At 37.7% G+C, this 18,545-nt stretch overlaps 1 protein-coding gene across 1 annotated transcript in view; it reads left to right on the forward strand.

Moving 5' to 3' along the window:
* The window catches only part of lrba (LPS-responsive vesicle trafficking, beach and anchor containing), a 336,519-nt gene that overhangs the window by 46,780 nt on the left and 271,194 nt on the right, over positions 1 to 18,545 (forward strand). Inside the window, exons 2-10 of the mRNA XM_065254703.2 lie at positions 611 to 842; positions 1,998 to 2,098; positions 6,406 to 6,501; positions 8,211 to 8,332; positions 10,825 to 10,951; positions 11,655 to 11,774; positions 12,555 to 12,701; positions 13,895 to 14,092; positions 17,703 to 17,836. Of these exons, the coding sequence (XP_065110775.1) occupies positions 611 to 842; positions 1,998 to 2,098; positions 6,406 to 6,501; positions 8,211 to 8,332; positions 10,825 to 10,951; positions 11,655 to 11,774; positions 12,555 to 12,701; positions 13,895 to 14,092; positions 17,703 to 17,836 (1,277 nt within the window). The remainder of the gene's footprint in view (positions 1 to 610; positions 843 to 1,997; positions 2,099 to 6,405; positions 6,502 to 8,210; positions 8,333 to 10,824; positions 10,952 to 11,654; positions 11,775 to 12,554; positions 12,702 to 13,894; positions 14,093 to 17,702; positions 17,837 to 18,545) is intronic.

Raw genomic sequence — 18,545 nt, forward strand, 5'->3', positions numbered from 1 at the left:
TCTTAAGCATATTTTTAATTTCCAGATGTAATAGAAATGTATATCAATTGGAAAGTTGTTTCTTGTCCCAAATATGTTTTCTTAAAATTATAAAGTTTTAATGGGTTGTTGCTGTTGTCTGTGTGCAATGCGTGGCACAGTACTCACTCAACATACAGATCATCATTTCAAGGTAATCTAGGTTTTAAGGTTCATGCCCAGAGAAAATCTGCCATGGCCCCTGACAATGTGTGGATTACGGTGGCCTGTTTTAGCCCAGGCCACCGTAGGTCAAAAGGTTGAAGGTCAAAAGTGAGCCAGTGTTGGGGCAAAGTGGAAATCCTGTCCCAGTAATCCAGCCTTTTTTCATTTATACACAGATGTTTGAGAATGGTATGATTGGCATAAATCAGGACAAGAGATTTGGTTATCCGAATTTAATGTCAAAGCCAACTTAGAGTGCAACACCAAACAGTTTAGTTCATAAATTGTTTCAATCATGCACTAAAGTTTCCTGTTTTGTGAATATGCTTTTATTTGCACCTATTAGACTGATATTGCTAATATTTTCATTGATTTTCAAAATGTTACTGTCCTTAATTGATTTAATTTGTGACTTGTCTCTGTGCAGCTGGTTGGAGGACAGTTTGATCTGGAGATGAACTTCATCATCCAAGAGACTGAGAGCATTATCTGCATGGTAGAGCTGCTGGATAAGTGTGACTCCACCTGCCAGGCGGAGGTTTGGAGCATGTTCACCGCAGTACTGAAGAAGAGCTTGCGTAACCTACAGGCCTGCACTGATGTCGGCCTCATCCAGCTGGTGCTCCAGCGCATAGACAAGGCCGACAATATGATTGCAGGTGAGTGACGTGGATGATGAGATTCTGTGTTGAGATTATGATTCAGGACAAATCTTGACATATCTTACTTTTTGGTAAGATGGTATTCTGTGTAAATACTGAGCTGAAAAGCAATGGATACATATAGATTTGCCTGGACTTTAATTGTTTTCTTATTACAATTGGGAATTTAAAATACACCCCCTTACTTAAAAACTATCCTGGCAGCATTTATGAAAAAAATTGCTTTTGATTGTGTTTGTCATTACACAATCAGAAGCACTCAGCTGATGAGTTTCTATCTTTTTTCAGTCAGTGTGCAGTTTAGCCTGGCAGCACTGACACACAGCAGAGCACAGATAGAGCTAATAAACCACAAAGCTCAGTTTGCTGTTTCAGGGCAAATAAAGATTTGATTATAGAGAAATCTTAAAATGAACAGTTTTTTCCATTTAACCCTTAGCATTGTGCATATGCAGTTTTAGTATTAGCGATCTCACGCAAGTGATAGTGATAAAAAGGGATTATTCAAAGGTCCTCTTGGCCTTTCTACAGAAGAACAGTTTTGCATGTGTTGAATGCAGTATCACATGCAAATCTGCCATGCTGCCGTTTGAAGATAAACCTGAACAACCAACAGGTACAAGAAGTTTCACCTACAACAAGTACAGGCAGTCAAAAGTAAGGAATAATTGACGAAGGCCCGTTGAATTATTTGAAAATAACGCACACCCAAGGTGGTGCATAATTTTAAATAATTCAAAGGACCGGAGTCAATTATTTCGTTTATACCATGGTTACCATAAACATTGCTCTGGTGGTTATTTTAAGACATTTGACAGGTTAAGTGTGCGTTTATCGAAAAACAATGCATACCCGTTGAACATTTCTCAACCAATCAGAATAAAGCATTCAACAGCCCCATGGTGGTATAATGCAAAATAAAACTCAAAATGGTGAGAAACAATTCTACACCCTTGTCCACATATCACATACTGGAAAGGTTAGAGAAAGTAGATGAATGTAAAGCAGGGTTTGTAGAAATACAGCTTAACTAGTCAGTACAAACCAAGCCAATAACTGTGTCACAATCCAAAGCGTGCTGTAAATATCTTATTAGTTGTAATGCAGCATTCTTCTATTTGTTTATATGGGTGTATGTGTGGTACTTTTCAGATCTGTTGGTGGACATGCTTGGGGTGCTGGCCAGCTACAGTATCACAGTGAAGGAGCTGAAGCTGTTTTTCAGTCAACTGAAAGGAGAACAAGGCCAATGGGTAATGATCTTCTCCATGTCTGCTATTTGAGAGTGTGTCTCATTACACAACAATGTCTGAAAACAAAATACTATTCTAGATGTAGACGTTACATTTTTTTAAAAGTAGTATTAGTGCTGTCTATCGAATAAAATTCAATGAATCCATGATCCTGATAAAATTGGAATTAGCACAACTGACTGTAAGCATGAATATGTTTAACATACAGTTGTGCTCATAAGTTTACATACCCTTGCAGAATTTATGATATCTTGGCCATTTTTCAGAGAATATGAAACTTTTCTTTCATTCATGGTTAGTGTTTGGCTGAAGCAATTTTTATCGTTCAACTTTATTTACTTTTTTTTTAAATATAATAACAACAGAAACTACTCAAATGACCCTGATCAAAAGTTTACATACCCCAGTTCTTAATACTGTGTATTGCCCCCTTTAAAATCAATGACAGCTTGAAGTCTTTTGTGGTAGTTGTGGATGAAGCGCTTTATCTTCTCAGATGTTAAAGCTGCCAATTCTTCTTGGCCAAAAACCTCCAGTTCCTGTAAATTCTTGGTCTCTCTTGCATGAACTGCACATTTGAGATCTCCCCAGAGTGGCTCAATGATATCGAGGTCAGGACTTTCACTTTATTCTGTTGTAGCCAATGACAGGTCGACTTGGCATTGTGTGTTGGAATGTCCAAGTACGTCCCATGTACAGCTTCGTGGCTAATGAGTTCAAATTTTCCTCCAGTATTTTTTGATAACATACTGATACATATCTTGCCATCAATTTGGACCAAATTTCCTATGCCTTTGTAGCTCACACATCCCCAATAGTGTACCTTACATCATCAGCCTTATTGACTTATCTCCAAATGTAGCGTTTATAGTTGTGGCCAAAAAGTTACATTTTGGTCTCATCATCCCAAATGACTTTGTGCCAGAAGGTTTAAGGCTTGTTTCTGTGCTGTTTGGTGTATTTTAAGAAGGATACTTTGTGACATTTTTGTAGTAATAGCTTTCTCCAGGCGACTCGACCATGCAGCCCATCTTTTTTCAAGTGCCTCCTTATTGTTCATCTTGAAACAGCCACACCACATGTTTACATAGAATCTGTATTCAGGTGTATTTCACCTGAAGTTATTTGTGGGGGGGGGGGGGGGGTTTGCATCCCGAACAACTTTCCTGGCAGTTGTGGCTGAAAACCCCTAATTTTTCACTTCTTAATTACAGATTGAACACTGCTGATTGGCATTCTCAGTCTTATAACCCTTTCCTGTTTTATACAGTTCAACTACTTTTTCCCGCAGATACTTTGACAATTATTTTGCTTTCCCCATGACTCAGAATCCAGAAACGTCAGTGCAGCAATGGATGAAAGATGCAAGGGTCTGTCAGGAGTCTAAAAACTCATTGGCCTTTTATATACACACAAACACGCACACACACACGCACACACACACGCACACACACACACACACACACACACACACACACACACACACACACACACACACACACATTCTGGTTTCCATGTTTTGTGGGGACATTCCATAGACGTAATGCATTTTATACCATACAAACTGTATATTCTATTTCCCTTACCTTCCCCATTCCCTAACCCCAACCATCACAAAAACCTTTTTTTGTACCTTAGATTTTCAATAAACATCATCTTGTTAGATTTATAAGCTTGTTTCCTCATGGGGACATCAAAATGTCCCCACAAGGTCACAAAAACACTGGTATTCCTATCTTTGTGGGGACAATTGGTCCCCACAACGTGATAATTACCAGGTACGCACGCACGCACGCACGCACACACACACACACACACACACACACACACAAACACACACTAATTACAAGCAAACAGATCACAGGTGAGCATGGTTACCTTTAATAGCCATTCAAACCTGTTTGTTTCAACTTGTGAACACTTTATCAGGCCAAAATCACCAGGGTATGTAAACTTTTGATCAGGGTCATTTAGGTAGTTTCTGTTGTCATTAATGTTTTAAAAAAGGGTAAACATAGTTGATAATAACTGGTTTCAGCCAAACATTAACCATAACTGAAAGAAAGGTTATCATTCATATTCTCTGAAAAATGGCCAAGAAATCATAAATTCTGCCAGAATATGTAAACTTATGAGCACACATGTATCTGTTATAAAATGTTCACAGGCGCATTGCTTGTAGTAATTTATTTATGCTTCTCAGTTAATGTGAAAAAAGGTATGTAATATTTTGTTATTGTAGAAGAGTGATACATTTTAATTTGCAAAATTTCAAGGGAATGGACCAATCAGTCTTTTAAAGTCCCTTCAGTCTCTGGTAGATGAGAGAGATGTTAGCGGAAAAGCAGAAGGGTTTGATGCATTAGACTGTGTCTCGACACTAGGGAACAGAAGCAGTGCCATTGATCAGAGCCTGCAATCAACATGTCAGAGAAATAGGACAGCGCACCTCCGTGCGTCTCTATATCTCATAACCCACAGGCAGAAACCATTATTATGACTGTGTTGTCAGATGTGCTCGCTACTGGTGGACCAAATGCATCTTGGCATTGGGGATTTTTGGTTTACCTGAGGATTAAATCCAGGTCGAAATCAAAATAACCTATTTCAGATTGAACTAAATGTATGACTGGCATGGGTGCAATTAATATAACATGATTTGAGACTGTACAGTATATTGTTTAGAGTTTGTTTATGAACAGCAAGTTCAGGAAAACGGCCTAATGCAGGGTTCACACCAGACGCAGTAGAGGCGGCAAGCACTAGTGATTTACATGTTAAGTCAAAGCAAAGACGCGAATAGACATCCTGTGGTGTGGTACGTGTGGAAGGCACGGCCGGGATATAGTTGGCACGCTTAAACATTTGAGATTACTCGCTTCATTTGCGCGTGAAAATCTCGTAATTCGAGACATTCACGCGGAAATTTACGTCATGAGAAGGGCTTATGCGACTCCTCCCTTCCTGTAATCATGTCACTACTACAGCGAGGTCCCGATTGGTTAACATGGCGCAGGAATCCGTCAAAGTTCAGATTTTTCACCTCACACGTTTCCCGCGGCAACGCTCAATTTGCGCGGTATGTGCCTTTTGCGCGCCACAGGATACCAATTTGCATCTTTGCATTGACTTAACATGTAAATCATTCGTGCATGCCGCCTCTACCTCGTCTGGTTTAAACCCTGCATAATGTTGCGTTTACACCAGCCACCGTAAAGGCGGCAAAAACGCGTGATTCACGCATAGTTGGATATTTGAACATTTGAGTTCACTCGTGCCTAAAAACCTCGGCATTCGAGACATTCACGCAGAAGTTTGAGAAGTTCTGCGACTCCGCTGAGACTCTGCTTGCTTTCTGTAATCATGTCACTACTACAGCGAGGTCCTGATTGGTTAACGCAGCGCGGAAATCCGTCAAAGTTCCGATTTTTCCCCTCACGCGTCTCCCGCGGCAATGCTCAAATCACGCAGAACGCGCCGTACGCATGCCGCAGGATGCCAGTTCGCGTCTTTGCATTGAGTTTAATCACTCGTGCTTGCCGCCTCTACCGCGTCTGGTGTGAACCCTGTATAATGTTGCGTTTACACCAGCCGCAGTAGAGGCGGCAAAAACGCACTATTCGCACGTAGTTGGACGCTGAACATTTGAGTTCCCTCGCTTCATTTGCACGTGAAATTCTAGTCATTCCAGAAATTCACACAGAAATTCGCATCATGGGAGGGGCTTCTGCGACTCAGCTGAGACTCCGCCACTCTGCCTGCTACCTGTAATCACGTCACTACTACAGCAAGGTCCTGATTGATTAACGTGGCACTGAAATCCGCCGAAGATTTTTCACCTCACGCGTTTCCCGCGGCAACGCTCAATTCGCCACAGGATGCCAGTTCACATCTTTGCATTGACTTAACATGTAAATCACCCGCGCTTGCCGCCTCTACCGCGGCTGGTGTAAACGCAGCATAAGACTTACTCAAGATTCAAGGTTTATTTCTCTCATAGAGTTCTATACCAAAACAGCTTGAAGTCATAAGTAAACCCATTCAGTTTCTTAGATTGTATTGACATGTATAATAGATAATTTTTTTAATTATTAAAAAAGGATTTAATAATAAGATAACCGTAAAATAAGAATAAAAAATAGATTAACAAACAAGACAGCTGCATTTAGTTTATTGATTTAAAGTGGAGTGTGAAGTGTCTTTGAGAAAAGGGCTTTATGTAAAAATTTTATCAGTATCAATCTAAAAGTATTGTTTTGTGTGTGCTTGTGGGTTTATCTCAATGCTCTTGTTGTTTTGTCTCTCAGCCACCCCATGCTGTCAAGCTACTCTCTGTGTTGAAGTCCATGGCTCAAAGAAATGGCCCAGATTCCTTCTTTAGTTTCCCAGGGAAGAGCGCTGCGGTAAGACCCTGACATCTCAACAGCAGTATAACCCTTCACCTCTAACTCTTACAAAATCTACTGCATGACAATATTATGATTTATTCTAAACAAGATTAAATGTTCAGGTGCATCTTTCCCATCTGACATAATTGCATACATTGTTTTAAAGATGTTTACATATTTCACTTGGAAACAACACAAAAATACCAGAGATCAGGTCATCATGTGCTCTGAAAATATATCTATAAATGTATTCAAAAAGTTTACATTTGCAAAAGTAATGGAAAAACAATAGAGCGATGCGTTTTAGGGGAGCAATAGCGTAAGAAGTGCTATACAAAGTCGCTTACAGCTTAACACTTTTTAGAGTGAAAAATTACTGTTTTAAAATTATATTAAGGGACTCTTAAAGCAACACTATGTAGTTTCCATGTAAAAATGATTTACAGCTCCCCCATGTGGTTGAAAAGCGCAACAGTGCCTGGTATCAGACACTCTTCTGCAGGCAGGGGGAGGGGCGGGGCTGTGTTTCCTACCCTCCACCGCCACTTTCAGAGTGTGCTTGTAGCAGCTAGGAGGCTGCTCAGGTTGCAGCAACAGTACTATTTGTCCAGTTAAAAGTTGTTCTATCACTGAAATAATTTTAGAGACATTATTTAAAGGTAAAAAAAAACTACATAGTGTTGCTTTAATCTAGTGAATTTCATTTATCCATGTTTCCAAATGCTTTAGATATTTACATAGTCTTCACTCCACCCTTCAGTTAGTAATCCAGGCATTCCTTCTTTAGTCATGTGACAGAGGAAGGTTTACAGGAATGTCTAATACCCACACGATGACATTTTATCTGCTCTTTGGAATAGAGATGACTAAAAGCGTGGAGTTTCAGAATGTCGAGATAAGACCTGAATTTTGTATCTGTATCAGTAGGAAACATATTGAACTCGTTATGTGTTTCAGATAAGAACTTTTTAGTGTAGTTGTGATAAGCTTGGAAAAACAGCTTACAAATATTTCAAAATAGACTTGAGGCTTTTCACTTTTGGAGCATTCTCCTCCAGAAACTGTATCTTTTTCTGATGGTTCGCAGATATTTTTAGATGGCTGTGCAATGTTACATCCTCTTGTGTATGTTTAAATGAAAAGTCAAACTATGATCCTGTCGGTATAGGGGTGAAGTGTTGTGGAAGCCTTCCTGTGTTGTCAGTGTCCACTTGAACCCGAGCCAGAGGAACGTCATCTCCTCAGGAAATATTGTGATTGGTTGCCGTTCGCTCTTTAGATGTTATTCCAGTTCAGCGAGGATGCTGGCTGCAAAAGAAAATAACATTGCACTCGCCTTCCTTTTCGTTCATTACCCACTAATTTGACAGGAAGTCTGCAGTGTACAAACACAGGCATTTTTTTTAGGCACATCCTTTCAAGAATTCTGTGTAGTGTATTTTGCACATACACAAAGATACTTCTCTAGATGCCTTATGCAAAAAATATTGCCAAACAAACCAAGCTTAATCAGAACCCCAACCTGTTAAAAAAATATATGCACATACATAAAATATTGACTTCGGTTGAAACATTTTTATTGGGTTTCTTGTAGGCATCATAGACATAGTTATTCAGAAATATTTAACCTTTGAATGCTGGAATTCACCAATAAGCAAGTTAATTACAGGGCTGTGTAACAAAGAAACCTAACAGGAACTATCTCTTTGTTTATGTATCATCAGGCTATTGCTCTTCCTCCCATTGCAAAGTGGCCTCACCAGAATGGCTTCACCTTTCACACCTGGCTGCGCTTGGACCCCCTCAATAACATAAATGTTGACAAGGACAAGCCTTATCTCTACTGGTGGGTCTCACATAAACTGTACAGAGGAAGAATTTTGTCATCATTTACTCACCATGTTGTTCACCACCATGTTGGCTTTGCTCTCAAGTATCATTTGTGTTTGTGTTCAATTAAACTGGCACCTTTGAATGCGCCAATGGAGGTTTGAAGTATCCCATGACCAATCATGACAATTTTAAGTGATCATGACTTATATCTTAGAGCAACAGAAGCGAAAAATAACATTAATTTGAATTTGTTCCTCAAATACATGCCTTTTCTACAGCCATTTAAAATAACTATTCCCTTCAGTGAAATTTTTAATATTTAATTGATTTATTCGATTTCGAACCAGTAAAATAAAAGTTTTCTGTAGACAAATTGCATTATAAACAAAAAAGTTAATACATAATTCTTGTAAACAATATCATTATATTCGAAAAGGACTGGGATGAAGCAGAAGCTTGTTAGTTTTCCCGCCCCTTGTGTAATGTCCCTTAAAAACATCTTCGTTAAAAACCCTTAAATTCCAGTTATACACCAATATACACCAACAAAATAATCTTTACCATAAACACATTTTTTTAATTCCACAATCACTTCCACACATCCATACATTGCTTTAAAAAAGTTTTATATATAACTTTTAAGCTCTACTTAATATTTGCATAATATTTTAACCTCTGACCTTTTTAAAACCATTGCTTTAATTTCACAGTCACCTTTATACCTCCATATATGACATTAATAGAGCATTTTATACCACTTTAAAGTGAGTAATATTTGCACAATATATTAATCCTAATCCTTTACCAGATAATATACATAGGGATCATATCACATTTTATGGCAAATCACTGTAGAAAACAAGGTAATTCCTAGGGGTTCACATACTTTTTCTTGCCGCTGTATATGTTTGAAATTAAAGGATGTATATTATATTATACATCCTTTAATTTCAAACATATACAGCAGCAAGAAAAAGTATGTGAACCACTAGGAAGACCTTGTTTTCTACAGTGATTTGCCATAAAATGTGATATGATCCTCATCTAGGTCACAACAATAGACAAACACAATGTGCATAAGCTGACAACACACAAATGATTCTAGTTTCTATGTTTTTTTTAAACACCCAGTAAACATTTACAGTGCTGGAGGGAAATTTATGTAAACCCCTCGACTAATTACTTTACGAAAGCTAATTTGTGTCAGAAGCTGGCACCTCTCTAAAGATATCCGATTAAGAGTTGTTGCACTCCATAAGGCTAAAAAGGGATACAAAACAATCTCAAAATGACATCTATTAGTCTACAGTTAGACAAATTGTCTATAAATGGAGACAGTTTAATACTGTAGCTAACCATCCTAGAAGTGGGGCCCAAGCCAAAGTGACTCTTAAGGCACAACGCAGAATACTCAATGAAGTAAAGGAGAACCCAGAAGTAACAACTAAAGGCTTGAAGACATAATTGGAACGGGCACACATCTCTGTTAATGAGTCTAGCATACGTAAGTCTTTGAACAGGCACAGTGTCTATAGCAGAACACCACGAAGGGAACCCGCTGCTCTTCCAAAAATCATTGCTGAGAGCCTGAAGTTTGCAAAAGAGCACCTTGGCAAACCCCAGTGCTACTGGGGAAATATTTTATGGACTGATGAAACAAAAGTGACACAAAGTGGCTTGAGAAAACAAAATGCCCATTTGGAGTGGCCTAGTCAAAGCCAATACCTTAACCTGTGGAATGACCTCAAGAGAGTGGTTCACACCAGATCACACCACATCATGTGCAGGTCTGATTCAGAACTACTGAAAGTGCTTGCTTGAAGTAATTGCTGCCAAAGGAGGTTCAATGAGCGATTAAATCCAAGGATTCACTTACATTTTCATCCAGCACTGTGAATGTTTAATGGGTGTTATCAAAAAAGACACAAGAAACTAGAATTATTTGTGTGTTGTCAGCTTATGCACATTGTGTTAGTCTATTGTTATGACCTAAATGAGGATCAACTAACATGCAAATCACTGTAGAAAAGCAGTTTATTCCTTGGAGTTCACATACTTTTTCTTCCCACTGTACATCCTTTCATTTCATATATATCTTTTAATTTCATAACCACCTTTATACATCCAGATATTGCTATAATAAAATTTTGTTTTACAAATTTATACAATTTTAATATTAATATTTGTGCAATATTTTAACATATGTTCCAACCCATTCCACGACTTCACCCCACAAATCGCAAAACACCATTTACATTTTTCTGTCATAAGTTTTGAGGTTTCAGAGGCAGCATTTCACAGCCTTTCTTGTCCTTTTTACAGCTTATGAATATTTTCAGTCAAAAATGTGATTTGTACAAACAGATCTGATGTGTTAACAGCTTCATTCTTTTAGTCGTACGTGTAGATAATCAAGATTAAGGGTTATAGTTGTTTAAAAAAAGTATTAATATTATGAGTTGAATTTGTTTGAGCTTGAGTATCTGTATTCTTTCTTATATCCAGCTTCCGCACCAACAAAGGTTTGGGCTACTCTGCACACTTTGTAGGAAGTTGTCTGATTGTGACCTCACTAAAGTCCAAATCCAAAGGCTTCCAGCACTGTGTGAAATACGACTTTAAACCCCAGAAGGTATGAATCACCTAAACCTTAACTGAACTGTTTATTCTCTTACTGTGTAGATGTAAAGACTATAAAGTCTACAGTGCATCAAGGTTTGCAAAGTTGATGTATAAAATAGTGGTTTTATACTGAAGTCATTTCTGAGGATTTGCAAGAAGAAACCAAATCCCTTCCCTGCTCGGATCCCATCTACCCCCCGGAATTATTAAGGCAGGTTTCCTCATCCATCTCCTTCAAACCTGATGGATGATCCAACCAGAGATGCAGTCTTGATTTCTGCATCAGAAATCTGTGTGCTTTCACTTTGTGATATTTTATTCAGAAGTATTTTCCAATGAACACTCCAATCCAGCAGTAGTCACAATCCTGTAGCAATTAAGGCCTAAAATCACTCAAAAACTCCCAAAATCACAAAAACTGTAACACTTCCTAGGGTGTGTTTTGGCCTATATTTGAAGTTTATTCTATTGTTGTTTTCTCTGGGGAAGCCTTGCCTAGGGGGTACACATTTTGGCTTTTCCCATTTTTTTAACGAAAATTCAAGCAGATCTTTGTGAGATTGTTGCCAAAGAGTGTAAATGGACCAGGGTCGTAGTTAAAAAGTCAAATTCACAAGTTTGCTGACAAATCTGCATTGCCCTGTACTGCTGCACATGCCATTGGATTTTTGAAAGTTCTGTTTATTGTTGTTTTTTATTTTGTTTTTACACAGTGGTATATGGTGACCATAGTGCACATCTATAATCGCTGGAAGAACAGTGAAATTAGCTGCTATGTCAATGGAGAGTTGGCATCCTATGGCGAGATCACCTGGTTCGTCAACACTAGCGATGTAAGAAGTCTATCTCTGATCTCTCATTGTTTTGAAGTTTACCAGCAGTTACGCTTGAGACTTTGGCTTTTATCTCCGGTGCTGTTTCAATTCAAAGCATTTTAATATTTTAGCTTTTCATTTGAAATTATATATCAAAGGCATGCATTCTCATACTAAAACAGCATTGCTCAAGGCTGGGTTTGATTGATGCCATTATTTTCCCTTTTATAGCATTTTCTATGAAATTGCTGTTTCTAAAAACACTGAATGGTTTATTACTTTATATTGTCTGTGTAGAAGTACAAATATAATCACAAATCAAATCAAAGACATTATCATGAAATGAGTCTCAAATGTTAAGCCATTTGTAAAATGAAGCCATTCTAATGTGGTGTAATCTGTACGGCAGATAATGTGATCAAATCATATTAAAGCATACAATATTAATACAATTTTTTTTACACCAAAACACATCACAGGTTTATTGATAAATATAAAAGAAGTTTCAATTATAGATTTAATTGCATAGAAATGTATTGTTTGCTGTAGTTTTTAAATAGTGTGGATGTTTTGTCATGCCATACATTCAGTTGTTGTGTTAATATGCTTTTATTGTAATGTTCTCAAAAAAAAGAGAAATAGTTATGTAAAGGTTAGGATTTTCTTATTAAGCCTCTCTAAACGGTAAGCATGCATTACTTGTGTGATTATGGCTGTCCAGTAGCGTTTACTGTAATATAAAAGGGTAAAGTCAAGATTTTTCAACTGATGAAACCTTTTCCCTCTTGTTCCTCACAGACATTCGACAAGTGTTTCCTGGGCTCGTCCGAGACTGCAGACGCTAACCGTGTGTTTTGCGGTCAGATGGGGGCTGTGTATCTATTTAGTGAAGCTCTCAGCGCCGCTCAGATACTGGCCATCTATCAGCTAGGGCCTGGATACAAGGTGCTATTTCAGAATTGTAGAAAAGATTGATTTCTCTGTTCAAATGCCGAAAGTTTCCCCTAGATTTGTCATCTGCAGTTTCAATGACATTGTAATTGACTCTAAAATACATCAGACTTCTCTGACAAAAGCATTAATCATCCGTCTCCTGCTTCACTTCAACACAACATCATAAGTTTGAATCCCTGAGAGAGCATATCATTTATATATGGAACATAAGACACTTTGGATTGCCCAAATCCATGAAAGTAAATGATCTTCTTTTACCAGAGGCTGTGATTTCATTTTAGGCTCAATAATAAAGCTAATATTGATTTATTCTGCCATTTTCTTTTTACAGAATCCACTTTTTCTCTCTAAAAATGAAGTCTGTATAATGTTGATTGTACAAACTAAGCAAAAATGGTTTAAAAACCAAGTGCTTGATTTTTCCATGTCAAACATATGAAAAGCTTGAATACAAAACCCTCTAAGTGCATTTGACATGCTTTCTTATAAATAAGCATTTTTTTATCAGACTCTTGATGGATTCTACCCATAGACTGAAAAAAAGATGGACGTGGTGTCCATGACGTTACCCATAGGTTTTTAAAGATCGTTTTTGAAGCCAATAGTAGGTGGTCACTCGCGGATATCCGAAAATGGGTAAAGCGGCGGGACGTGGATGAAGCTGAGGTGGCTGGTTGCTGAAACCACGCTTGACTGTAGTGACAGCAGTGGCTGTTCAACCGTCACTCAAGTGGCCACGCTCTTAATTATGCCGAACTTTAAGGCTTAATATCATTTAAACGGATGAGTTACAAAAAAATTCACCCCCCCAGTTGTCATGAAGGCCAAAATGAGATATTCTGACCAAAAACTATTTGTATTAGGCTGTAAACATATTATTTTCTGCCCTAAAGATGTGCATTTTAACATGGAGGTCTATGGGAATTGACTCCCTTTTGGAAGCCAGTCTCTAGCGGCCAGTATTGCATTTTTGACGGAGGTGCCGTTTAGCGATTTTTGCATCTGAGCTCCTCATATATTACATGACCTTTGTTGACCTTTTAAGAATTTAATGTCAATATTTCTTACACAATTTAAACGAAAGATTTGTTATTACCTAAAAGTAATTACCATTTTCTTTAGAGAATTCATCATGTTGTCATTTTCGGAGGTTAAGTTTAAGCATCTCTCATTGATTCATTCAGGGCACATTCAAGCACAAGGCCGAAAGTGACCTGATGTTTGCAGAGCATCATAAGATGCTGCTCTACGATGGGAAGCTGTCTGGCTGTCTTGCTTTCACCTATAACCCCCGAGCCACAGATGCTCAGCTGTGTCTGGAGTCCTCGCCCAAGGACCACGTCTCCATCTTTGTGCACTCTCCACATGCTCTCATGCTGCAGGTATGGCATATGTTTTAGCAGCACTAATGAAACAGCCTCATCAATATACAGCAATTAACTATGACCTTTTTATCATTACCGTGTATTGGACACCTTTGCTGTGTCTAGCATGCCATGGGTTCTGCTCTAAAAGCATTTGCTCCATAATATTTCCAGGGAGGCTGCTAAACAATTTTATACTCAATTAATGACCGTTTTAAATAATTTTAAATAATTAATGACCGTTTTAAAAAATATATGACACAGATGTTTCTCAGATTTTTTAAATAAGATTAACAAACTCTTAAGATGGTCTTTACAAGAATGTGCCATCATAGGATAGCACTAGTCTGATAACAGACAATGTAAGAAAGCCTGTCTTGCTCTAGTAAATGGTTAAAAATGTCCAACGGTTAGTATTACCGCATCATTTTTTTATTACAGTTTAACCATGCCAGTGTCACGTCTCGAAAAACCTTTGTCCAGCCTCAACCAATTTAAGCAATAACATGAGACAAACACATTAATTCACGTCTGCTCCCATGTGTTTGTGATGATAGTGCGTCACTGACTGAGTTTAAATCCAAAAAAATTTCACATTTAGGGAAATCTAGTTGTACTGTCACATGTTTACTTAAAGGGGCAGTGAATTTGTCGATTTTATTGTTTTATACTGTTGTCTGAGGTCTACTTATGATGTTCGCGTGGTTTTTACATTCAAAAACATCAAAAACAATAAGTAATAGGCTATTTTGTAACATTGATTAGTGGATTTTGCATATTTGTTCTTCACTGTGTTACTTCTGACCTTATTTTATTAAAAAATTGTATTTATTATAAACGTAAATTCCGATCTAATTTAAGTATGTAAATTTTGGATAGCTTTTCGTTGTATCGATGTTGCGCTATTGCGTGCTGGCCATGCTTGCGCATGTAATTTAGCCGAACGGGCTAGGTGCTCTGCATGCGTCTCATATTTAGGAGTTCATCAAACTAAACATTAAAAAACGGATGTTTTTCGACGAGTATAAGTTTTTAAAATGTATTTAAAACAGAGTGGTTATATTGTCTATCTTAAAGTTAAACTACAAAACAGGTAAGCCGTTTTTTTATTTCGGTGATGAAACGGAAATTAGTATCTGCACCGAACCTATTTCTGCCTGACACGAATGTCTTTCTTGTGATTTAATATTATGGTCAGTCGGTGTTCACTTTCAAATGATAGCAAAGAGATTCCTGAAATAAATAATATCATCAGGTTTTTCTGTATCTAAAGTGAATAGAGATGATCAAAGTCAAAGCAAGCAAGCAGATATTTCTGTGCTAAATAATAACGCGTAGTGTCTATAAAATCATTAATTTCAGTGTTTTTCTTGTTATAAATTAAAGTTTAATGAATTGTATATAAAGATTAGTTTTTATCATTTACAGTCACAATCACAAATTATTTGTCATTTCTCATTCAAGTTTTTTTGGTCATGACTGCTTTGCTTCTCCAAATTAAATAAAAACACTTAATTGTAGCCGGAGTTTCCAAGGCAGGATCACCTTTGTTATTTTTTTAGGTTTAGTTATCAAATGTATTTTTGTGTGATGTTCTGTAGATCGTGGCTTTAAAATGTTATGAGGAATAATTAAACAAATGTTGCCTTACATTTTACCTTAAAAAATATATATATATAAATGCATCGTCAGTTTTGTCTTCGTTTATTACTTGAAAGACAGTTTTGGTCACTTTATCAGACAGTTGTTTATGTGTGCTGCTTGTGAAAGAAAATAAAAGTTACCAATTTGTACCTGGTCTGGCCCCCTCCCAACCCATGCACACAAACATAGATGATTCGACTATCGATCGACTATGGAAAGATTCGAAAATTCTGATTCGAATATGTAAATCCTTAGTCGAGGACACCCCTACTACCTTTGCAGATTTCTATCGTTAAATTACAATCGTATTGTTAAGTGTTGTACCTTTATTAATCGTTTAATGTTTTTAGTAAATTAAAACAGTCAAACATACGTGTTTAGACACGGATGTTACAACAGGACATATCAAGCAATCTCTTCTAACAAAGCAATAGTGAAACGCAGTAACTTAAATAAAGTAAAATGTCTTACTTGCTGTGTCATTTTCGTCAGATCCAATATTAGTGGTGCTTTTAATCACAGTCTCTCTGCAAATCCAGCATCGACTTGCTTCTTTACAAGTGAATCCGCACAGTACACAAGGTAATCAAACACTCCCCACGCGAGCTGGAACTCTTCAAAAACAACCTTTATCCACGCATTCCTAATGTTATTTTCCTAGCCTCCGAATTAAAGTATTCAGCTTCTGTGTTGTTCCAACGTGGTTCTTCCACAACCCAAGACTTCGTTTCCATGGTTTGTCTATCATAACAGATCACCGCATCAAAATAAAAGTCTATCAGAAAAAAATTATTTTGGTGTAAGTCATTTTGGTTACATTTGGCAATCTTTAAAGACATGTTTAATAATTGTTGAGACACACGTGTGTCACGTGAAGCTGTGGGCGGGGCTACAAAATAGGTCGTTGTATTTGGCTATGGGGAGGTGCTTCAATTCTACTTTGACGTCATATTTCTCTGAATTCCACACTTGGTTGTAGGTTGCAGGTGTCGTGCAGCTCTCTCCTGGGTCATAAAGTACACCCGATTTCTCACAACATACGCAGACTTGCTAATTTGTCCTGTGTTTATATAAAATCTGATTTACTCACTTGTGTTTTTTCTAAACTATATGAACATTATCTCACAACCCCAAATTGCAATGATTAAAGAGCACCTATTGTCCGATTCACGTTTTTTAATTCCCTTTGGTGTGTAAGTGTGTATTAGTACATGTTAACGATATGCAAAAGGCACATACCCCAAAGTAAACGAGGGCACGAGTTATTGTCTCCAACGTAAATGTCTTTTCTTGCACTACAACAAACACCCGGATTGTAGGCAACAGTTTACTTCCAGGAATTCGTGATGTAGTAAAGACCGACATTATCATCATTCCTCCTGCTTCGGACTCACAGCCTGTAAGTTAACTCCTGTTAGCATCTGAATCTTTCAAATATGGTAAGGAGCGTCATGTTTCCGCCTGACGTCAGAGGTATTCGGGCCAATTACAACGTACAGATTAGCTGGCCAATCAGGGAGCTTTTAAAATCTGTGCGTTTCAGGAAGAGAGTGAAATCTGGAGCTACAAAAATTTACTGTATGTGTTTTTTTTTACCGTAAACCACGCAAACACATTGTATTATACAAAATACACAAAATAATGTTGTTTTTAGCAATGAAATAGGTGCTCTTTAATGTTATTTGTTTGATGTTTATGTAAACAAAAGTGCACTTACATGTAAATTCAATTACAAATGTGGTTTGCATCAGTACTTTTTTTTTATTTTTAGAAATTGTTCACAAAACCTTTTATCATATTGATAACCGTGGTGATTTTGGTCACTATAACCGTGATGTAAAATTTTCATACCATTTCATCTCTATCTTGCTTCAGCAATAGTTGACAGATGAATTGAGTTGTGTTGATTGGAGCTCAACAGGACGACATTCATCAACAAAACAATTACAAAACAAATCTAACAGAAAGTGTTTCTGTGTCTTAGGACGTCAAGGCTGTGGTGACTCACTCGGTTCAGAGCGCCATTCACTCTATAGGAGGAGTTCAAGTGCTCTTTCCCCTGTTTGCACAGCTGGATTACCTCCAGCCCACTGGAGACGAGCTGGACACCTCGGTCTGGTGAGAACACTTCAGTTCTGCCTGAGGGGATACGAAAATTAGCAAAGGGATTCTCAGTGGGGAAAAATGATTAAGCTGTCCTCGGTTTTAGCCTCGCCAGGAAAAACTGAAAATTAACTTAATGCTTTCTGTCCTAGAGTTGTTAAGACCCAGTGGACGCACAATAGCAGGATATGTTTTCTCATTGTACCCAAACCATTTGTCTGTCTTGGGCTCTAGGGAGGGCAGCACTATGTGATGTGTTATTTTGTGCAGCCATTCAACTGAATTAAAGCCAGTACAAAGTTATTCATTAACAATACATTGCCGTAGCACAACAAATGAGTTTTGTAGAAATGCAGTAAAGAGTTCTGGCCCTTTCTCTTCACATTAACAAAATGCATGCTTTGTTCAGTTGCTAAAAAGAAAATCATTTACTCAGCCGCATGTTGTTCAATACCTGTACGATTCAGTTTTCTTGGAAGGCAAAAGGCTAATAGAGTCAAACGTGCCTTTCATATCAAATGAAAGCTTGAAAGTAGAGGGTTTGCTAAAAACCTCCTCCTCCGCAGCTCTTGAATCTCATTGAATTACACAGTCAGTCACAAAATACAGGCCAATCTGTAATGTTTGACATAATGGCATCAATGATGACATGCCTATTTTAAATGTTTGCAACCATGAATGAATTTTGAAAGTGTACCTAAGGGGACAATTTTCGCTTCAATTC

The sequence above is a fragment of the Paramisgurnus dabryanus genome, chromosome 4 (assembly GCF_030506205.2).
Source record: "Paramisgurnus dabryanus chromosome 4, PD_genome_1.1, whole genome shotgun sequence".
NCBI classification, from domain to species: Eukaryota; Metazoa; Chordata; class Actinopteri; order Cypriniformes; family Cobitidae; genus Paramisgurnus; species Paramisgurnus dabryanus.